Genomic DNA, 24,883 nt, shown 5'->3' with positions numbered 1-24,883 from the left:
CCTTAATCACATCTTGAGTTCAAGAACCTTCAAAAACTCATGTGTGATTGATATTAACAGCTCTTTCTTCCTTTTATAAGCTTTTATATGATTTTAGGTTAAAGAGGCTCTGTCACCAGATTTTGCAACCCCTATCTCCTATTGCAGCAGATCGGCGCTGCAATGTAGATAAGAGTAACGTTTTTGTTTTTTTAAAACGAGCATTTTTGGCCAAGTTATGACCATTTTTATATTTATGTAAATGAGGCTTTCTAAAGTACAACTGGGCGTGTATTATGTGTGTTACATCTGGGAGTTTTTACTTCTTTTACTAGCTGGGCGTTGTGTATAGAAGTATCATCCACTTCTCTTCAGAACGCCCAGCTTCTGGCAGTGCAGACAGCGTGTTCTCGAGAGATCACGCTGTGACGTCACTTCCTGCCCCAGGTCCTGCATCATGTCAGACGAGCGAGGACACATCGGCACCAGAGGCTACAGTTGATTCTGCAGCAGCATCGGTGTTTGCAGGTAAGTCGATGTAGCTACTTACCTGCAAACGCTGATGCTGCTGCAGAATCAACTGTAGCCTCTGGTGCCGATGTGTCCTCGTTCGTCTAACACGATGCAGGACCTGTGAGTGATGACACAGCGTGATCTCTGGAGAACACGGCTGTGTCTGCACTGCCAGAAGCTGGGCGTTCTGAAGAGAAGTGGATGATACTTCTATACACAACGCCCAGCTAGTAAAAGAAGTAAAAACGCCCCGATGTAACACACATAATACACGCCCAGTTGTACTTTAACTTTAAACACGCCCAGTTGGACTTTTGCAAGCCTCATTTACATAAATATAAAAATGGTCATAACTTGGCAAAAATGCTCGTTTTCAAAAAAAACAAAACGTTACTCTTATCTCCATTGCAGCGCCGATCTGCTGCAATAGCAGATAAGGGTTGCAAAATCTGGTGACAGAGCCTCTTTAAGTGGCTCTTTAAGTAGATGCAGAAGAAGGTCTATTTATTACAGATTCATGACTGACCCATGGCACGTCTCTTGCTAGTTTTTATCTATAAGATAATAGTATACAGTATTTGTAACTGGGAGGACAAACAAAGAAACACTCACCTCAGGGCAAGATTTGACCTTCACTGTATCAAACGTTGAAATGTTTTATTAATATACATAATATTTGCATAATACTTTCCCTCCCTGCAGTAAAGCAGGTTTTCCTGTCAGTAAACAGTTTGCGTAAGTTAATGCTATGAATACATCTGTATTTCTATTGTACTTATGTAGAATATATTATGAAATAGTTTGATGACAACATATTATCTAGAAGTCTGTATGCTCTATTATATAGGTATGAGTAGTCATTGCATTATGGGGATTTAACATTTTATGGTCAAAAATATTTCTTCTTTTATAAGCCGAATAAAAAAGATATTGTAAGAGCCATTAGGGTACGTATTCTAGGTCAAAAAGGTTATGACCTATAACAGACCAGTTAATACTTTGGGAAGCTTCGGCGAAACAGGCGTCGGGCGCGCGGTGGTGTATTTGGCTCCGGTTCTTTTCTTTGGCGTTGGCATTCTTTTAGTGTACCATGTACAGTATTTAATTCCTATTTATGATTAATTACACACATTTGTTCATTATACTATGTATTCATACCTGTGCACTTGATTATTGTTTATGGCTACTAAGATTCATTTATATTGTTATGTACCAACAATCTAGATCATTATATGCCCGTCATGAAAGACCTTGACACAGTCTGTATATCCATTTCATCTACCGTTCTTTTTCCGACTCCCTTTCTTTTTGTGAAGGCTGTATGCTCTATTTTTTATTTTATTTTTTATTTTTTAACTATGTTGAACAATAAAGTCCATACTTGAGTTTTACATAAAAAAGGTTGTGTTGGTTCTCATTAGGTTATTTCGGTTTTTCGTTTCACACGAACCATTAATATATGTGGGTTGTTTAGGACATATAAAATACTAATACATGTTTATGTTGCGTACATGGCTAGCTGGCAGGTAGTAGTTACAGTTACATACATAGTACAGTCGAAAAAAGACATATGTCCATCAGGTTCAACCAAGGGATGGAAGAAAAATCAACCAAGGGATGGAAGAAAAAGGAAGGGATGGGAGAAATGATAGAACTTTTTTTTACCCCTATTGATCCCGAGGTAGGTTTAATCTAACTGGATCGACATTTAAACAAGAATTCTACACATTGACATAGGAGCTAATATTTTTTCATTCTAGGAAATTATCGAAGTCTTTTTTAAAGCCATCTACTGTCCCTGCTGCGACCGGCTCCTGCGGTCGGCTATTCCACAGTTCTCACAGTAAAGAAGGCTTGTCGCCTTGAACCTATTTTTCTCCAGACGGAGGGAGTGCCCCCTTGTCCTTTGAGTGGATTTTACATGGAACAGGTTTTCACTATATTTCTTGTATGGGCCATTCATATATTTATTTATATAAATTAATCATGTCCTCCCTTAGTCGTCTCTTTTCAAGGATAAATAGGTTTAATTCTTTTAATCTTTCTTTATAACTAATATTCTCCATGACACTTACTAGTTTAGTTGCTCTTTGTATTTTTTCCATCTCCAGGGTATTGTTTTTAAGAACTGAAGCCTAGAACTGAACTGCATATTCTAGACGAGGCCTCACTAATGCTTTGTAAAGTGGTAACATTACATCCCTGTCCCGCGAGTCCATGCCTCTTTTAATAAACGACAATATCTTGCTGGCCTTTGAAGCAGCTGATTGACATTGCATGCAGTTATTTAGTTTATGATCTACAAGTACACCCAGATCCTTCTCAACAAGTGACTCTCTCAGTGTAGCTCCCCTAGGACATATGATGCATGCAGGTTGTTAGTACCCAGATGCATAACTTTACATTTATCTACATTAAAACAAATTTGCCAATTGGATGCTCAAACACTTAGTTGTCCAAATCGGTTTCTTATCTTTGAACATCTTCCATAGACTGACCAATACTACATAGCTTGGAGCTTGTGAATAGTAATTCACATATAGTGAAGAAGCCGTGTCAAAGTGAAACAGGTACAGAAAAACATGCAGCAAATAAGTAAAGTAGAATAGGTAACCTTAACAAAGGTACGTGCCTATGATCAGATCCCTTCATGAGATGATGTCACCCCGACGCTTGTTTCGGCAATGCCTTCGTCCGGGTGTGGCGGCATCCTAGCAGGGGGCACTCTTTATGTGAATATTGGCCAATCGGAACTGCAGGATGGTAATTACTTGATCAAAAACTGGTGCAGCTGTAATGGCGTCATGTCCAGGGTTCAAGATGGCCATGGCCACATTTCCGGTCGGACTCCCTCCATGGGCTGACGCCATTTGTTATCATCATGACTCATTTTTATCCCTGTATTATTATTATGTTAATAAAGTGTTTTTCTACTTCTCTAATATATGTTGTGTGCTATTACTGACTTTTGAATGTACGTATATTAATTGCTTAGTCAGTGCACCTGTCATTTATGGTGACGTATGATGTCCCTGTCCGTTTAGCAGGAGTATAGCCTTTGTTTACATTGATAAGGCGTCTTCCTGTTTTTGTACATTTGGGTTGCATACCCCTAAAGAAGTATTTTAGAAATCGGAGACCAGTGGCTGTAGCGTCCACGGCCGCAGACCGCCGTTCCTACTCACCCCTCGGCGGCCGCGGCCATGGACCTGTGAGTGCTGGCTGGCATCTCCTTCCTCGGAGACGCCAGCACTCACTACCGCTTCACTTGGCTGTGTCCCGTAGGGTGCACGCGCATGCTTGTGCCCGGCCTTAAAGGGCCAGCACGCGCACGTGCACATGAATTATATTACATTTTAGCCATAATCACTCTGGACTATAAAAGGGGCCTGCCCTTTCACTCCCTGCCTGAGCGTTGTTTGAAATTCCCATGTTAGTCTTAGCAAATAGTCCCTCAGTGTATTCCTTTTCTCAAGTGTGGTCGTGCCCTACTACCTGTTGGTTCCTGAGCCCTATCGAGCGTTGGAGTCGTGTTCTGTCATCGGTTGCGCCTGCTGTCGTACACCACATCTGGTGTCATCTGCCACACCTTATATCCTCCGCCACGTGTGGCATCCTCTGCTGTCTGAAGTTCCATCTGTGCCTAGCCGCTGCGACTGTCTGGACTATTCAGGTACCCTTGTGCTGGGCTTTGTATTGATTGGGTATTCTGTTTGGCCAGCTGCTTCCCCGCTAAGGCGGTGCGGCCTAGTGGGTCCCCATACCCACAGATCGTGACAGTGGTAAAGAGGTTCGGGCACAAGACCCAGCGGCACAACCCCTACCTTCTTGATTTGTCTCAAATAGTTCCTGCTGTCGATCACAAATATATTGCTCTTTTTTGTTTGTAATCTTATAACCCTCATTTTGTGTTTCTTTCATTTAATTTATTTTTGATAAACATTTCATAACAAAATTAAAGGGTGATGAAAATTTTAAATCCTATTGAACCATAGGACAGAGTTTGGAAACAGTCTACCATCTGCTTCCAATGGCACTACCATGCTCGGTAGACCCTTTCCTTAAAGTGAGGACTTAGAATCCCTCTGGCATAATTATAGTAGTCTCCAGCATTGCTTTCATATGATCGGACCAGTCTTCAAAGCGAACGGAGGTGGGAGGGTATATAGGACAGAGCGGTCTCTCCCTGTGCATCATGGCCCGTGCCTCCTCTCTCGAGGAGAACATGAAAAGCATCAAGGAGATGGTTACAGCGGAGACTGGACGGACAGTGAGAAAGAGGAGGATTCTGTATGAACAAGAAAAAGGTCAACATGAATTGTGCATGAGGCAGAGGTGTACGTTTCTATGGAAACTAAACTGGGCCCTGGATGCGGCACAGACAAAAAGACAGCCTGTAAATTAACTGTATGTCCCCTATAAAAAAAAAAAAAAAAAAATCCATTCACGTCAACCGCTACACACGTAGTGATCATATATAATAGCAACGGAAATTATAACAATAAATAAAAATCCTTATTGAGAATGCTGAATGTGGACACTAGTAAATCCCAAGTGTAGGAAGATGTCTAATAAAAAAATAACATATAATCTATGATAACGTATGCTGTATAATCTCTAAATTACAGCACTACATTGCACTCCAGCAGCAGATCCTGGAATGAAAAGCATTGCATTTTTCACTTTATATAAGTATATGGGGGAAACGTAAAAGTAAATCACCAACTATGAGTAATACTTACCTGCTATTACATTTTTTTCAGCGTTAACTGTTTGTTTGTGTTTTATTTATTCTCCATTGCAGCACAGCTCTGATTAGTGACTGCAGTTCACCTACATTGTCTAAATAGATTCTGACATATCAGTGGCTCAGGTCACTGATCTGTCCATCCACCATTCTTTACACTGCAGCACTAAATGTTCAGAATTGCTGCTATAAGCTTCCGCCCACTACAAGTTCACCATGAAGTTTGTACTCTGAGAGCTAATTTGCGTTAGAGCTAGAACAGAATTTACACACATCTATAAGCTTGTCATCATCCAAAACATCCAACAGCTTAGGTGGGATCCTATAATGGAGTGGGAGAGTCAGTTTATACCAGTGCCTGGTATAAAGATTACACTTCCTAGAATGCAAATGATCAAAGCAAACTCTACACAAACACTAAGGACGGATGAATTCTGTGAGATTTCAGCTCTGAAGCCTACAGAATACTGAATGCAGCTTTGAAGTAGGATACAGACTGTACACTATATGTAATATAATGTATTTACAAAGTTAATTTTTTTTATACGGATTGTCAATCGAAAACTATAATAAAAATGGCCAATTACTGAATTTAAACCTAGTATAGGCAGATCTTTCCCCATCCGACTAGGCGAGTTTCCTTGAACTCAACCCTACGGATGTAGCCATCTTTATCTTGACTGCAGCGTGATATCACACAACAAAAGTCATTGAAAGCCATTGAAAAAGTCGAGATAAAGGATCTTGCCACTGTGTATTTAATGCATTAAAAGTCAAGATAAAGACGGCTACATCTGTATATGAAGGAAGCAAAGTGATAGTTGCTTTTGGGGCCTCAAAATGGTACCCAAAACCGTAGTTTGTCTTCCACATAATGCTACATGGCAGAAGAGGGTCTATAAAAAAAAAAAAAATTACATTATGAGAGCTCGGAGCAATCTCAGTGGGCCAGATCATTCTATTTGCCATGATTGCTTCAATGTCTGGTAGATAATAGGTTAAAAGATACAAAGCAATCAGAGAATGACATTTAAAATCAATACATATTCTCATTAGGATGTGTATCAGCTGTATTACTTTGACATAAACCTACCCATCCCATGGAAATTCCCACAGTATATCTGGTTTGTAAGTAATCTGCAATCGTATGCAGTCATCTCTTGTTGTACTCTATTGGATTTGCATCACGTCAGGTTGCAGTACAGCCCTAAACTGTTTGACCTCTGTTTGACATTCTCGCTGAAAGGTCTTTTTCCAATGGGCGTTGTAGTTTTATCCATCCAGGAGTCGTAGCATAACATTTTTCTTGCTATTTTTTGTTTTCGTAAATCAGTAGTACATGTTAATAAATTAAAAAATATTGTATTATGGAAAGAGGGATCTTTTTCACCTTCTAGCAGCCTGTAGTTCCCTTTCTCTGCCTGCAGACTCTGTGGAAACCCCTCAGTCCACACAAAAAATGTATCTAGACTAATGCAGTAAATAGAACATGTAGAGGAGGGGGATGCAGCTGCAGTAGCTTTATATTTATCCCACTGTGAGACTGCATTCTGTGAGAGGGGAGGAGGATCCGAGGAGGGAGAAATCTGATTGGACCAGAGCACACTACTTGCATCACACCAGAAAGGGGCCCACCCACTCAGCAGGCATGCAGAAGGATGGAAAACGACCTGAAAATCACAGGTTGGATACACAATTGCTGGCTGCTACATGGTTAAAAAGTCCTAAATACATATTGCGGGGACAGCACTTACAGTTGGGTGTATTATTTGTTTATATAAGGGTTTCTACACAGACCTGATATGTGCATAGATCTCCTTGGATGTAAAGCAAGCACATGAGATACTGGGACATATAGTGTTCATCATCAGATCTGAAATATAAGCTAGTAACATGCCTAATTTGAGCTGGCCACCATAGAAAGCCATGCTTAGCACAAACATTGAGTTTTATGGATTTAGGTAAATAAGGCTTATGAGAAATACAGCAATTTTCTAATATACTATGTGGTTCAAGTCAAGATCTCTGCTTGCTGCCAGTGATTAAAAATATCCTTGTTTACATCCAAGGTCTGACAACCAGTCCTGAGTATATAATATATATTTTTTTAATACTTCAATACTATATCATCTTCTGAAATAAGAGTCTATATTTCATTGACAAAAGATATACAAAGTCATCATTGTAGCTATTGTGCTTAGGGCCTGTGCACATAATGTTTTTGCCTTCTGTCAAAGGTATACGTCAGTAGGATTCTCTGCTTATATATCCGACAGAAGGCTGCAACGTATCCCACCGTATAGGCATACACTGGGATAGGTAGCCCGAACCCACTGTGTAGAGTGCTACCTAAAGTGCTGTGCCCGGGGAAGCTCCTGACGCCACTATCCATATATCGACAGTGATGTCAGAAGCTACAATACCGGAGCCCCAGCCAGAGCGTTGGAAGCACTCTGGCCGGTGAATCTGGTTCTTTTAGAAACTCCTGACATCACTGTCCATATATGGACAGTGATGTCAGGAGCCGTACAATGTCGGAGTCCTTGGTCAGAGCCTTGGAAGCAATCTGGCCGGGGACTCTCTTCAAGCTCATGACATTGATGTCCATACATAGACCGTGATGTCAGGAGCTTCCAGATGTATACATTTATCATATTACTGTGAATGATTTCATATAATGGCATTTGTCATACATAAAAAATGGGAACTCAGCACTCCAAGATATTATGCAATAAGTGATCTTTTATTTCACATCTAGCGAAAAGTAGTAATCCAAAAAATAGGTTTAACGTTTCGGTCTATACATTCGACCTTCTTCAGACACGGATTACGTCCGTGGATAATCCACGGACGTAATCCCTGTCTTAAGGAGATCGAATGTATAGACCGAAACGTTAAACCTATTTTTTTTATTACTACTTTTCGCTATATGTGAAATAAAATATCACTTATTGCATAATACCTTGGAGTGCTGAGTTCCCATTTTTTATACGTTGGCATGGAAGCCTACTCACGCACCCTTGAAACACGGAGTGCTGCGGGATCAAGAAAGTACCATTTGTCACACACAGGCTCCCACGTAAACAGGCTCCCGTGCTGTATACATTCTTTTTTTGCGGAATCCCTCAGGATGGAATAGTGCAATCTACTATGCGATTCCATCCTTTAAATAAAAAAGAAGGTATGCTGACGTATACCAACCCAACCAAGACCAAAAGTTCACTCTTTTGGCCTCTGTTGGGCCAATGGAGCCCTATGGACACATTTATCATGTACGTCGCGAGCTTTCCTGGCGTACACAATACACCTATGGCACAAGCGTGATGTAAAACAACGGACTCTAGCAAAAGAGATTCACCTCTGATATCCTGTCAGTTTCTAAATTAGAAATCACTCTAAAGGGGGTTTGACACAGGACGATTATCGTGCAGACGAGCGTTAATACAACGCTCGGTGCTGATAATTTCCCTGTGTAAACAGGGGATTGATCAGCAGATAAACGAGCTAACGCTCGATCATCTGCTGGTCGTATCATTTTAAAAAAGTAAAATATTATCGCTGTCGGCAGCACATCTCCCTGTGTAAACAGGGAGACGCGCTGCCGACATGATAATGTATGGGGATCGGAGTAACGACCGCTAGTCCCCATTGATGGCTCCATGTAGCAGGAGCAAACGAGCACCGATCAACAATGTCTCGGATATTATCGGATAAAAAAATAAAGTTCGACAGATTTTTAACAAAGAACATCCCTTTTTGAATTGTTTTTAGCACAAATTGGTATTAAAAACTAAGATTTTTGTATACCTGTATTTCCAGAGACATCGTTAGATATGAAAAATTTAAGAAAACTGAGCAAAACTGACACTATTCTGTGTCAAATGGTTTGAAAGGATTGCAGGCGTATTAATATTTAATGAAGAGAGTCCCGTTCTGCTGCTCTGTGGCTGTTGCTTTCCTGTAGAAGTTCCTTTGCCGCACATGCACAGTCCTTGACAGGCCCTGCTCATACAGTCTCGCATACATTTAATTAGACTCTCTATTGGTTGCTTCCGTAAAAGTTTCCACACCGAAATCAATAATTTAATTAGAAAACTGGGCCTATAAAAATCATTGCCGACGTAGGAAGAGTAACTGGCGGTTGCGCGTGCACGTGTCGGCACAATCCCATTAGCACCCTGTTGTGAAATTATCCAACCTGAACCCGCCTCATTCTCTTCTCTCACAATGTCTAATCTCAGAATAGATTTCACATCAGGGGAAAAAGTCCTGGAGTAAGTAGAGATAAAAACATATTGACAAGCAAAGTCCTCTGAGGCAGCGCTGCCCGGCACAATGCATTTGACTGAAAGACGCATGTCCTTCGTTTTCTACCATTTAGAAGGGCCGGGAAGTGAGCGGCACTGAACAGGCAAAGCGACTAATGACAGTGATTAATGCTTTCTTTAAAATGTACAATGCAGGGCGCTTTGCCAGGAAGAAATTGAATTTCTTTAACCTTTACAGAAGTAGGCAACCTGTGGCTCTCCGGCTATTGTTAAACCACAACTTCCAGTATAATCTGACAGCTATGAATTTGTGGTTTAATTTACACCTGTATCCGCACGTCCTGAAGTCATATTTGCAGAAATTTAAGCAGAATTTCCATGGACACTTTTCTGAAGTCAATTCTAACTCAAGACAGACAGCGGCACTTCAAATAGAATCAGTGTTTCTTATTTATGAAGGTGTATATGCGCTCTGTTGTTTTGTTAATGGACACCACAGGGATGTGGATCTGTAGGCCAGGAATGAAATACTTGTGACCACCGTGTAAAAAAAATGATTTGTGGGATAGATTATAATACAGCAGAGGCAAATTAATAATTTAAGGGCACCCTGGGTATATTTATTTATTTTTTATTTATTTATTTTTTTTATTTTTATTTTTTTATTTTTTATTATTATTTTTTTTATGTTAAAGCAGATATTTAGAAATCACCAAAATAGTTCCAAAATTCTTTTCTAACTTGTTTCTTAATGTATCCCTAAAGCAGTCGAAACTCAGTTTTTCTGATACAGAGCTCCAAATCTTCTGCATAGAGATTTAAATATAAAAAGCTGTGTGGCCTACAGCCACCAATAGGGGGAGCTTGAGGTTGAGGGGTATCTGGGGAACATAGGCCATTTGGCCAAGTGTGTGGCTTACTATTGAGCCTGCTTTTATGAGGGGTGTTGATGAAGAGTTTAGACTTCTATTCTCATGTGTTATAGGTATAAAACTAAGGTCATAGAATTAAGTAATTCAGTAATAGAAAATACTTATAAATGGAGTAAATGAACATAAAATAATTGCAGTTTTTTTCTATATATAATTATTGGGACTTTCTTTTTAATCACACAAAATTATATTTTCTCATGGAAAGAGGCAATGATGTCGCAGGCAGAGGAACCTTGATGGCAATATTTAACCCGCTGGAACGTGCTCTGCACATGGAGAGCATTTGCCTTATAAAATATTAACAAGCTTCCTTTCATTGCAGCCATCTTACACAGGATGAAATAAGCCGAGTTAAATTCAGTCATCTGCGGTGTTTTCCAACAACGCGGAGACATGACATCTCTGTTGCATGCAATATTTAAACGTCTTTTCTATACAAAGGGAACCCACTACAAAACACATCACAGGAGGCAGAGGTATGGCTGACTTGGATAACAGATCATTTTACAAGTCGAGCTACGCTGCTAAACTTGTTTCATACCTCTACACTTGCTAGCTAAGCAAATCCCTGAAAAAAACATCCTGAGATTATCCCAGCTCAGTCGAAACGTCGTTCGAATTTCTCTACGTGAAAGGAAGAGAAGAAACTAAAACCACAGTGTCCTCCTGTCATTTATTTCTAAAGACTGGGTCAGATGGAAATTTGGATAGAAACCCTTCATGTCTACCATTGATTCCATATTAGGCCAGTTTCAGACACGATAATACACCCATATTTTGCGTCCGTACTACATCCTCAACACTCAAAGCCCACAGTTTTCCTGAAGCAAACTCAATTCACCGTAGAACCCTATGTTGATCCATGTACAGTTCAAGAGGACCACGGGCCACCAGGTGTAGCAGCCGTGATGAGGATGCTAAAATGCGGGATTATTATGGCTGTGTAAAACCACCCGTAGAGAGGACCGGTCACCTCTCCTCACTGGTTTGTTTCAGTAAATACTTGCGTTCTTAATAATATAACAATTCCAGAGCATCTTTTTTTAAGAACTCTGATTGTGCCGTTCCTCTGTTATCCCCCAAGAAGTTTATGAATACATTGATAAATGGGTGTTACCAGTTGGGGGTGTGTCCCTACAGAGACTGACACTGTCCAATCAGTGCCAGATTGTATAGGGACACACCCCTTTGCCAAGGATAATGGAAACACCTATTTGTCAAATTATTCATACATTTCCAGGAGGAATAACAGAGGAATAGCACAGTGAAGATTCCTAAAAAAATTAAAAGATGAATCAGCATTGTTATTTCATGTGGAATACAAGTATTTACTAAAACAGACATGTCAGGAGAGGTGATAGGTCCTCTTTAATATTTGATCCATCCTGATATATGCTGTATGGTGTAGTAGGAGTCTAGATGGAACAGTGCTTCACCAGAAGAAATGGTCAACTACATATCAAGGGATTGCTTTTCCTATAGAAAAACAGTGGGAAAATGATTGGTTTACTTTGTGTCCTTTTTAAATCTTCACTACCAATGTAAACCTATTTATTGCAAAAGTTACATGTCTTTTTAAAGTGTATATGTCACCAGACTGGTGCAGGCAAAGATGTAAAACAGTAGGTACCTTGTCCTGCCAAACCACACAATGGGGGTTGCAACTTCTGGAGACTTTTGCAGTTGCTTTAAGTAAATGAGGCAGTGAGAATAAGGCTGCATTTTGGCATCCCTATCACGGTCACAACACCCGGACCCCCGTGGTTCTATTGAACTGAACTTAGATCACTACCAAGTTCTATGGTGTTCTAAATTCGATTCAGTTGAACCATGGGGGGTCCGGGTGTTGCCGTTGTACTACTGTCCTATTTTTGGCTATTCAGCATCTTCCTTTTTTAAGGCATTTATTTTCGGTGTATTGATTTGCCAAGATCTAGGCAGATTCTTCTTTTCATTTAAGCATCTATTGTTGATTCATGGAGTTTCTATTAACAAGGTGCGGACCACTAATATACAGTGTAGGAGGATGTTTAGTGAGTGATATACTGTATGTCTTTCAAATTTGCATAGTCAAAAGTGCACTTTAAACTTACAATAATTCATAAGAAACCAACAGGTCAGAACCAGATAAGTAAGGCCCTGTTCACACCGGCACCAGGGCATTCTGTTGCTCTGCTCTGTCAAAGAAACAGAAGAAGGGAATTCTGGACGCAACGGTTCCGTTGCAACACGGTCATCACTGGTGGCCGACGGAACTTATTGACTTTAAAGGGTTCCGTCGATTTTCCGTCAAAGTGTCCGTGCCTTTACCGTAATTTCTACCGTATCTGTGACGGAGGCCTCTAACGGAGCCACCAACGCGGATGTGAACAGGCCCTAAGCATTCCATTCTATAATTTGGTGCTACATTTTCTGATAGGTATTTATGGCATAGTAAAATAAATATAATTAATTCACTAACAGCATCATTACAATCATTCTACTCCATGAAACCAGATCTAAACCCCTAAGGACATATCATTTTGCAGATATACGGAATTCTTTCACTGGTAACTGTCATTGTAGATCTGATACTTGTCTGATCTACAGACCTGGTGCAATCATTTTCTATTAGTCAAGCTGTCAGACAAAAAACGAAAACCTGAAATGTTTCCGAATGTTCCGACTTATAATTTTGCATTTAATCCCTACACCTCTTCCATAAAAACCGCAGAGCAGCGAGCAGGCAGATATTCTCCAGCCTAATTGATTGCACATTCATTTATCTCTCAGGGTCTATTTATAGTGCAGCTTCAGATCAGCATAACTTATGCGTTGTACTTCTAGTCACACATATAGATAGCTACTAATTTAGTCTCCTGCCGTTAATTACCGGTAAACAGTGAGGACGGACATTCTATTTTTAAGACTATTATCTCTGATGCAAATCTATTAAATTCACAGATGTTAAAAATAATTTTGTCTTGAAGACGTCAAATAACAAATATCACATTAACATACAGTATTTGTGTATTCTAAAATGCTACAGCATGTGTCATGCAAGAGTTGGCTTTTTTTAAGGTGTCGTAACACAGTAGAGTCCACCTGTCTCTTCCCCCGTGAGAATAAGAATAAATATAGCTGCTCTATATTTTGCCTTTCGACTTGGGGCACATCTGTCATCCCAGCGGAGGAGTCACTAGCTATTCTTGTTGAAGACAAGTTTCCCTTGTATGTCAGCAGTTTTGGGATATGATGGCTAAAAAAATAGTTGTTGCATGAATTGACCGAAGGGGCAACCTCACTTGCACCAATTATCCAACCATACTGCATACAGCAGAGGTCCCCAACCTTGTGCAGGTCGTAAGCCACTTTCAAACATGATAGATGGTGTTGAGCCACATTGAAAGCCTATTAAAGATATGACCAAGTGATATGACTCTTACCCTAGTGATAACTGTCAGTTATGGTTTGGTCCTTGGTACCAAATTCTAAGCTATGAAAACCCTAGAGCTACTCGTGAACAATAGTAACTGCAGTACCCAACAGCCATGGAGCCACATGCAACGCCAACAGCCATGGAGCCACATGCAACGCCATCAGCCATGGAGCCACATGCAACGCCAACAGCCATGGAGCCACATGCAACGCCAACAGCCATGGAGCCACATGCAACGCCATCAGCCATGGAGCCACATGCAACGCCAACAGCCATGGAGCCACATGCAACGCCAACAGCCATGGAGCCACATGCAACGCCATCAGCCATGGAGCCACATGCAACGCCAACAGCCATGGAGCCACATGCAACGCCATCAGCCATGGAGCCACATGCAATGCCATCAGCCATGGAGCCACATGCAACGCCAACAGCCATGGAGCCACATGCAACGAACCTGAGAGCCACATGTGGCTCTTGACCCACAGGTTGGGGAAGACTGTATTCCAGCATAAGAATTTTCATACAAGGTCTTCTTGATCTTATCATTTATTAATCTGCAGGTGTATCATTAGTGGAACCATATACCAACTCTGTCAAGTTTTCTGCTATAAAATGCAAAGAATCCGCCAAAAAAGGTTTATTGTGAAGATCAGTCTTAGAATCCCATGGTTCTGGAGAGAAGGGGTGCTAAGTATTGTACAAATCTACTTGCAAATATATGGTCCTACTCTTTTCTCAACTGACCCTATGGTTTAGAAACCAACAGATTTCCCATCAGGCATCAATGTTGAAACTACACATCTCGGCGGTCTACTTCAAGCTCAACATTTCTTGGGATTTAAGTAACCCAATCATGGTATTCTTATAGGAGATGCAAGTTACATTAACACACAAGACTTATTTCAAAAGACTTGAGCAATGCATAATGGAGACGTTTCATAATGCCATAAGTCAGATTCTAGCTACCACTGTTTTAGTACAGTCTATAAAATTTAAAATCGATAATGTGATTGATGGGAGCTAATGCTATGGTTAAGACCACATCCATGGCTTCTTTGTGGCATGGATTTCCTTCTTATGAACCTTTGGCCCTTTCCGTTGAGTAGTTCCAAAATATCACGCGGTCCATACACCCTCAATAAGGTGAACATCTCTATTTTTGTCTTGCATTATGGGAAATACGGTTGGAACTCACATTAATATATGGATTTAGTGCATCATTGTTATGACTTTAAAAACAGTTTCCAAGTCACCTGTAAAGTCTTGTGACCCCTCTTCATAATCAATTACTGAGAATATCTCGAGTTAGCACATGGGTGGATGCCTGTGGCAGACGTAAAGACTGAAATTGGTTATTTAAACCTCTTTCCTCCAGTGATTTATAAATTAACATTTCAACACATTCAGCTATGCATAGAGGCTTAAATCTGAAGCCCTACAAAAATGTCCCCAGTTATGGGAGATAATGAGGTGCACTGTGAATGGGGAGAGCCAATCTCGTACTGTATGTGATGGGAATCTACTAATCCCTGGGGCTGTTACAGACAAGTAAATTCCTCCACTATATCTCCCAGAAACATACATTATTATGGATCTGGGTTACAGCCCTGCCACTTTCCTCCATGTATTCAAAAAAATGACTGTGAAATGAAAATAAATCGTGAAAGAAAATAAATGCATAAATGTAAATTAACAAATGGAACATATGTCATGTCCTACTGTTACAATACCAACTTATTGAAGAACAGCACATTATTATATAATATAAGTACCAAGACAAGCAGTAAAAGCCACGTAACCATTACTCTTATAAATCATCAAATAAAATAATCAAATCTGGGTACCCAACCATTGCCGACATGCAGTGTTCGCAAATATCAACCCTTCCGTGTGCTGAGCCAACGTTCATTAAAATTAATGCTATGGCTTAAGTGGGAACAAGTAATATTACGGAGCCAGTATTGGTTAGAACAACATTTCTTAAGACTATTAGATGGCTGTCTGCACCGGTCACCTCTCCTGACATATCTCTTTTAGTACATATTTGTATTGCCCATCAAATAACAATTCTGGGGCATCTTTTCTTAGTATTCTTTGTTGTACTGTTCCTCCGTTATTCCTCCATGAAATTTATAAATGAATTGACAACTGGGCGCTACCATTCCTCTTGTCAATGTCCCCACACAGTCTGTCAGGTTTAGCACTGATTGGACAGTGTCACTGTTTAGGGACACACCCAACTGGTAACGCCCAGTTGTCAATTTATTCATACATTTCTAGGAGGAATAACACACTACATTGTTCTAAGAAAAGATGTTCCAGAATTGTGATTAAAAGGGGAATACAAGTATTTTCTAAAAACAGATGTCAGGATAGATGACAGGTTCTCTTTAAAGCAATTTTCCAGAACATAAACACTATATGCAATCAATATTTGATCATTGGGGGGACGACTATCAGAATGAAGGAAGATCATATGAAGAAAGCCCCTTAACGGTTTATCCAGATTCAGAGGCTTGTCTATATATCCGTCTATGTGTCGCTTATTTTTCAGGATATACTAGCTGTCTTCACAGTCTTCTATAGGTATTGAGTTGTCTATATATCCGGCTGCACCCGCTAGTGCAGCTGAGCCCCACTTACTCGGAAATCCCATGCTGACATTTGTGCTCTTCTTGGTTTTGATTATTTTTGGGCACACCAGATGTAAATTTAGTGGGTGCAAATTAAATTACCAGTCAAGCTGTGATATAACCAAAGCCAAGAGGGCACACACGTCAAAATGGGAAATCTTTGACTCAACTAAATGGAGCGGAGTTGCAGTACCAGGCAGAGCCCATGAAGTCAGTGATCCCATTCTCACCCTCTTCATTTACCTCTGAGGTGCTGAAATACATAGAAGATCCAGCTAGTTACTATTGATAATAGACAATGTTTTAGTCTCTGCGATCATTACATCACAATATGTTGGACTGCTTGAATGGGTTCTTCATTTTGAACCAACTTTGCTCACACACGTACGCAAGCTACTTGGATGTTGTAGGGTACGTTATATAGAGGGATGTCTGTTCCTGCATAGAGGGATATGGCACTTTGGATGCAGAACCCTTAAAAAACACTAAATTAACCAATTCAGGTATGGCTGTTGCTTTATAGGATGTATCATCGGATTACCAAGTAGTTTTTTTTTCAACTGTACGTGTGAAAGCAGCCAGAGGTACACCACCCCTTTATAAATGGGACCATCAAGTGAAAACATATGTACCACAAAGGGCTGTATAATGGCAACCAGGGCATACCAGCTGTACAGACATAGACCGTACGCCTTGACTTTTCCAGATTACTGCATTATCAGTTCATCACGCTATATAAAATTGGATTAGCCCCTGTGCATTATATCACACTTTCTTATTTCTTCAAGCAAAATTGAGGTAAAGCGTTTATGAGAACAAGAAGGAAGAAAAAGCAGTTGTGCTGCTTAATAATTTACATGCCATAGTCCGACAGAAAAACCTCTGAGAGTTTCCGTTCTGAACGAATTTCATGAAGAATTAAATTCTCATCCCTAAACTAAACTTCTTGCCCACAGGTGACCCCTCTGTTCTGTTTCCCCTCTCGAGCCTAAGCAGTCACCTAGTAACATGAAGTTCTGTGTCCGTGACCCCCTCTGTCTCTTGTTGAGTTCTTTTAGGGCCAGCAGGAAAAGACTCAACGGCCTGGGGCCATGAACAGGATGGATTAAAGCTGTGAATGGATCAATGCTCCGCTCTAGCTGCTAAAATAAAATCAATTTCTAACTGCTTGCCTCTGCCTGAACAGGATAAGAAGGTTGGAAGAGGGGAGGGCGAGTGACAGGGCACATTACAAGCGCTGAGATAACAGCGTTTATGATCCCTTGCCTAGGAAGGCTGCATCCATTCTCTAGAAGTACCAGACCGCTGCTGGTGAATTGGGAAAGAAAGGATATGTTTTTAGTATAGAGAATAATGAGGAGGAACAAAAAAATTGGTAGGTGAGTAAAATCACAAAGCAAAACGTTATGGTAAATGCCAACAATTATACAACATCTCAATACTGAGAATGTCGAGAAAGTGCCTTCAATGCAGGAGACTTTATCGAAAAATTGACAGTAATGGATTTGTGTAACCCAGACCAAACAACCAGACTATAATAAATCTTATATCAAATTTACATAGTTGATAAGGTTAACAAAAGAGACACAGATCCATCAAGTCCAATCTATAATCCTACTAGATCGATCCAGAGGAAGGCAAAAATCCCTATGATGAGGGTGCCAATTGCCCCATAATGGGGGAAAAAATTCCTCCCTGACTCCAAAAATGGCAATCAGAATATATCCCGGGATCAACATCCAGTCTCCAGAATCTAGTACTCATAACCTGTAATATTATATCTTTTAAGAAAGGCATCCAGGCTCCTCTTGAACTTGCTCTATGCATCAGTGCATCATGTGGCATAGAGTTCCATAGTCTCACTGCTCTTACAGTAAAGAATCACCGCCTATGATGATGATGAAACCTTTTTTCCACTAGACGTAGAGGATGCCCCCTTGTATAAAAAGATCACTAGAAAGATCTTTGTACCGTCCAATTCTATATTTCTACATTATAATTAGATTACATGCTTTTGTTTTACAATTTTTTTTTTTTTTTAAACAAGTCTCTGATCTGCCAGTTAAGTCTGGCATGTTGTTTGTCAGATCATTCATATGAACAATCTAATGTACGATTTATCGGTCACATTGTGTATGGCTAGCTTAAAGAGGGACCAGTCGCTAGATTTTAGGGCACTAATCCACCAGTACGTTGTTATGCTGGCAAATAGCGTCCTAGATATGCCCCCTCAAAACTGTCCATTTTAGCATGTGGTCTAAACTGAAGTTATAATATAGTGTGCCCTGTATGTAAATCACCAGAGAAAAATCTAAAGAGGAGTCTATCATCATCCTGCACACGCTCAGTCCTAAGATAAAGTTGGGGCCGGTACACCCGGACTCATCTCAAGACTCTTTTCTGGTCATTTACATACAGCGCATGTTGTATTATAACTTCTTTTTAGGCAAAATGCTAAAACAAACAGTTTTGATAGGGGCACGTTTAGGATGCTATTTCCCAGCTGTATATAGACATGCTGGGGGTAAAGTGCCGAAAATCCAGTGACAGGTTCTCTTAAGTACTAGTTGGATATCTTCATCTTTTACAATGCACAAGACTTTGGTGTCCTAGATGAAGATATCAGGACACGTGCAGACGTGTCTTTCAAGCAGAATGATTGTCACTGAAGCAGAAGTAGCAACATACAGAGTATGGAGAATAGAGACTAGTGAAAGCTATCAATGGAAAAAACAGCAATTTGCACCTATTGTGCACGGTATCGGCATTCACAAAAACGTATACATACTGGAGACTGACTCGTGTGGAAATATACCAGTACAAAACAGTTTCTACCCTTCATTTCATGATGATCAGGTCTATAAAATAAGTAGAATTGAGACTAGGTTGCTCATAAAAAATTAGGAAGGCATAGGGTACATGCAGAGGCATGCACAGAGGAGAGTGCATCCCATAGACGGGATACGGCTCCTCTACAAATATTGGCTAATGCCAACACTCAAAGGCTTATGTAGGCTTTTCTTCACCTGGGGGTAATTATGATGTTTTCTTCCCTAGTATTGTGTGTAAATATATTGACCGAGGCAGTGTCGTTTTTTTGGAATCTCCACCCTTCCACATAGCACCCAGTAACAAAACAATCACCCCCTCCATTATTTCTTTACTCTGCCTTCTACCCATCTTTTGTAGGTTTGTAGGGAAGTGTAAGCCTTGACAAGTGGTTCCTTTAAGCTGAGTACTGGGGAAAGGAAAGAGTTAAAGCAACACTATAATGAAGTCAACAAGCCCAATAGCAGCTAAACCTGTAGAAAGTTTACAGTGTGAGCAGATTTAGGGGAATGGTGCTCTTGGTTAGCCGCCCCCTTATTCTTTGGCAAAGATGTGGAGAGGGTGCACTAAGCAGCTGCAAACCATCTTCCAGTAATGTGGTCAATCAGATCTGGGCCCACAGTACCCACAAAATCTGTGTCTATGGTACATATGCCCTTGGTTGCATACCTATAGAGGGTGTAGAAGAATTAGAATATGGGTATATATAGTGATTGATAGGTGTAGAGTTGACTGTAGATGTATGGGCATGACCATTGGTTAGATAATGTTTGTACAGAATTTAATGGAATCATAATACGGTCTTATCTAGAAGTCATGTAATATTGGGAAGAAAACTATGAACTATGAACTATAGAAAATGTTAAACTATTTGATGGTCTATTATGTTTAATGTTGGCATCTCAAGATCACCTTCCCTTCATAATGGAAACTATACTGCAGGACATTCCTATTATCTGGGGACTTAGGAAGAGGACATATTGACAAAGACGTATAGGCTCAGTAGTATCATTCCAATTCACCTTAACAGCCAAGAATTTATTTAATGAATGCCAAACACCATCCCAACAGGGTAGGTCATAAACCATAGTTTTTTTTAACTCTTCATGACTTATTGCTTTTTAGCAACAGGCTGATGCTAATTAAAATAGAGTCCATGTGGCAGTGTACTTGATGCATCCATTCATTTTGTGCTTCATGTAGCTTTAATTAACTAAATAAACCAACCGATTCTCCCCTTCGGCACTTTGAGGCACGTTGCTCTACAACGCTGCCAACTTTATATTATGCTTTTCACATGTTGTTGTACTGTAAATCGGCACACGGTAACCAGGGTATAAAAGACTTTACCATTTAATAGTCTGAAGACTTTTTACAACAGAAAATGTTTTATTATGTGATGACTTTTTGTATGTGATGCAAGGTCACATGACCTAACTCAGGATGCAACTTCCATGCAATTGGAGATGTACAACTCCCCATAATAGTCCATAGAAATTTGCACAAGTGTTGCACATCATCAGAAGAAGCTGGCGCCAGCTGCAAATTATCGCAGCAATTATTTTGTGGATGCAACACATTCCTATAGATGTTTAGTCCGACCCAGATACCACTCCCTCCACACCCTTTTCTTATTAACCTACAGACAGAGAGGAACTGGAGTACCACCTGACTGCAGGATCCTACTACACCGTCTGAAACCATGGAAACACATAGGTCTGCATAGGAGCTGTATACATAAAATGGTAGAATAATTTTTAAGTAAGACTGTTTGCAAAGCTGCTTCATTTTTAATTTCAGATAAATTGGAGCAATACAAATGGTGCAATAGTGGATATATTGGAGCACTTTTTTTGTGATTTTTTTTATCAGAACATTTTTTTGGACAGTGTCATACTTGAAAATGCCAGTGCTCCGAAGTACAATAATTTGGAGCAAGTTATATATATGTTGGCATATACCTGCCCAAAATAAATCATGAAGTTGATATACTGTAGAGCATTACAATAAAGGGCAGAAGTTGCATATAATGTTGAAAGTTTTGATTGGTGGGGGTCCGAGCACTGAGACCCCAACCAATCGCTAAAACGAAGCGGCAGAAGCACTCGTATCAGCGCTCAGCTGCTTCGTGTCTGTTTGGCTTTTTCTGGAAATGATGTAGTGGTGTACGGACTCTATAGAAAGTCTATGAGCCCGTACTCCGCTACATCGGCTTTCTGGAAAAAGCTGAACAGAAACTAAGCGGCTCAGCTCTCACACGAGTGCTTCTGCCGTTTCATTTTAGCGATTGGTGGGGGTCCCAGTGCTCGGATGTCCACCAATCAAAACTGACATGTCAGAAGTTTGTTGAACGTTTAGTTACCCTTTAAACCAAGTATGACATCTATGCTTGAATATAACGGTCAGAGCAAAATTCACATAGGCATAATACATACAATGTTGCAAAATAAGAAAGATTTCACACTGTAGCAAATGCTTTTACAATAAACACCTAGTCTGACTTGTTTTCATGAGGCTACGTTCACACATAGCGGATTTGCTGTGGATTTTGCTCATTTAATTGAATGAGGAAAAAGTCGTCCGCAAGCAAATACTATTGTTGTAGATCTTACTGCGGATTACTTGAAGATCTGCAGTGAAATTCACAAGTCCAAAAAGCTGAAAATGAGTTTAAAAACACACAAAAAAACACTAAACGCTTCCCTGGTCCCCTGATGGTCTTTGTAAACTCATCCTTCAGCGATGTCGTGTCGACACAAAACCGCTATAGCCAATCTCACCCAGCAGCGATCACTCGTGATGACAAGTCATCGCTGGAGGTCTGGTGTACAGAGACTGGTGGGGGACCAGGAAAGTGTTGCCACGGGAGCCCCAGGAGAGGAGAATATATTGGGGGATATTTTTAAACACTCTGCTGCTTTCTGCAGGGAAATCCGCACAAAAATATGCAAAGAGCATATCCTCTATGTGTGCACATAGCCTAACCGAGCAGTTTTTGGATTAGAGAACGTTGCACAAGGCACATCCACACACAGAATACAGTTAACCAAGGCTAAGACTAAGACAAGGCTATATTCTATATAAATATGACGTGCACCATTTTTCATTCCACATCTACTCCAAGTACTGAATCTGTATGAGTACCCAAATGTGTACACCATAGAGTGTCATCCATCACAAGCTATGGATACAGGATTGCATGCATGATCACAGATCAATGATAAAGTAGTGACAGAGGGTCTTTGTTCTACTGTGATCCTGATGCCCTAACAGGTTTTCTCCTATGAACGTATCTCCCAATATACAAAGGTTGGAAACAGTTTTTGCCACCAGTTTTCATGCAAGCAAGTTCAGTCATAATTGATGCATTAAAGAAAAATATACTAATCCATCTTACCTGGACCTTCCACTGCAGCTTTTTAGAAATAAGATATAATTAATATTTATTCATATAATATGAGTTGTATATAATAAAAAATGCAGATATCATTCCAATAGATCTATACATTTTTCTCAATTGTAATTACAGTAAAGGTGAAAATTATATTACTTCAATTATAAAAAATTTCATGAAAATATCAGACTCTAAAGGAGAACCTCAAGCGAATACACGTGAATAGAAATATAGAGGTGTCCTAGTCTTTCATATAACATATGCTTCTTCATTGTTAGGATCAGCTCCATCCACTGGTATGGTTTGAACAAGGCATATTATGGCATGAATCCTGAAGGTACAGTGTATATATATATATATATATTATACACACACAGACACATATATATATACACACACACACACACACACACACACACACACACACACACACACACACACACACGTATATATACATACACACACACACACACACACACACATATATATATACACATACATACACACACACATATATATATATGTATATATATATGTGTGTGTGTGTGTGTGTGTATGTATATATATATGTGTCTGTGTGTATAATATATATGTCTGTGTGTGTATAATATATATATGTGTACACACACACACACACACACACACACACACACGCACGCACACGCACCTAAAATCGATTTAATGAACAGGCTCAAGCTATCAACTACATAATATTATTTTGTTCCCGAGCCCTTCACGTCTGTCAATCCAAAAACAAAATTCTGTTTTGCAGTAGTCCTAAACGGCAGAGGAAAGATAGAGAGGAAACAAGTTGAAATGAATAACAGCTGACACGAGATGTCTTTGATACATAGTCAATATTCCATTGTGACATCCTTGTAATTACAGTACAATGTTATATGGCACTTTACAATGCACAAGTGCTTTACAATTATACTCCAGCAACACTCGCACAGCCACTTCTACCAATTCAAAACCACCTCCAACAGGGAAACTGGGACAAAGAAAAGTACAGCAAGCTCAGAGATTGAGGATTAGGAACACGTGAAAGAACCTGTTCTCTGATTCCAGGATAAAACAAGCTGGAAGAAAATGCAACACAGTCTTATTTTAAAAACATGGAAAGGTACCCAAACCAACATCAAATACTGTTCTAATGCCTCATGGGCAACAATGCCAGCGACTAAGCCTTGATAGTGGCGGTTTAGAGCTACGGAAAAAGGTACATTGCTGTATCCTAAGTGATGAAACATTACTAAAGTCACCGGTATGATAAGCAATGGACAAAAAAAATCCAGCAAAACACTTGTTAAACGTTCTTCAGTCACCGTTTGTCACTCAGAAGTATAAGTCCCCTTGTGATTATGACAAGACATTAAAGTGGAGCTCCACATCTTCATAGATTATATTAAAAATTGCTAAAATAGACATAGCCAAATATAATCTGTAGTATATTTCTGTAGTTGCTATAATGTTCCTGTTTGCCGTAGGAGGGTTCTAATGTATATAGTTACATAGTTAGTACGGCTGAAAAAACACATGTCCATTCCCTGCACTGGCACTTAGTAAACCTCTATTAGGGGGGATCTCTTGTCCCTTTAAATTAGAAGGGTCCCCTGAATATAAACTGATCACAGGCTGTCCAGCTGCTGGGCCTCCAGATATCAGCTGTAATCTGTAGGAGAATCCTTCAGCAAGTGTTTGATTCCCCTACAGTGCCACCACAGGGAAGATGAGGTATTACACAGATCCTATTTACATAAATAAGCTGGTCATGTAAAGAATAGACATACAAGGTCCTCCAGAGACAGACACTCTTTGTACCTGTTCTACACTCTAGTTAATAGAAGAAAGTCCTGAATTGAGGGCCACCCTCTATTATATCATATTTCTTTAATAGGGTATTTGAAGTTACACCAGAAAACCCCTTATAAAAGGTTTGTGTCTAATGGCAGGTCTGTGGGGAACGCTTGAACCACATGAAGTTCGGACTGCTCCAGTGGGTAAATCCTATTAGGATACCTAAAAGGAAACCTCTGGTGAATAGTCACTACAAGCTCTGAGTTTAATCAGCTGCCTGGCAATAGTTTGGGCCACCAGGTGACCACTGGGATCTCCATGTTCTGTGGAAACCAGCCTGATCGCCTTCTAAATTACAGAAATGTTA

At 40.0% G+C, this 24,883-nt stretch overlaps 1 protein-coding gene across 14 annotated transcripts in view; it reads right to left on the bottom strand.

Annotated features, from left to right (window-relative positions):
• The window catches only part of AGRN (agrin), a 380,231-nt gene that overhangs the window by 170,888 nt on the left and 184,460 nt on the right, over positions 1 to 24,883 (bottom strand). For 9 of the 14 annotated variants that reach the window (XM_075839715.1, XM_075839712.1, XM_075839714.1 and 6 more), the window contains one exon: positions 22,720 to 22,737. The exons of the other annotated variants lie outside the window; for them this stretch is intronic. In XM_075839715.1, coding sequence (XP_075695830.1) covers positions 22,720 to 22,737 — 18 coding nt within the window. The remainder of the gene's footprint in view (positions 1 to 22,719; positions 22,738 to 24,883) is intronic. 14 annotated transcript variants of the gene reach the window in all.

This window comes from Rhinoderma darwinii, chromosome 10 (assembly GCF_050947455.1).
Source record: "Rhinoderma darwinii isolate aRhiDar2 chromosome 10, aRhiDar2.hap1, whole genome shotgun sequence".
NCBI lineage: Eukaryota > Metazoa > Chordata > Amphibia > Anura > Rhinodermatidae > Rhinoderma > Rhinoderma darwinii.
This window is presented reverse-complemented; position numbering and strand designations above follow the sequence as displayed.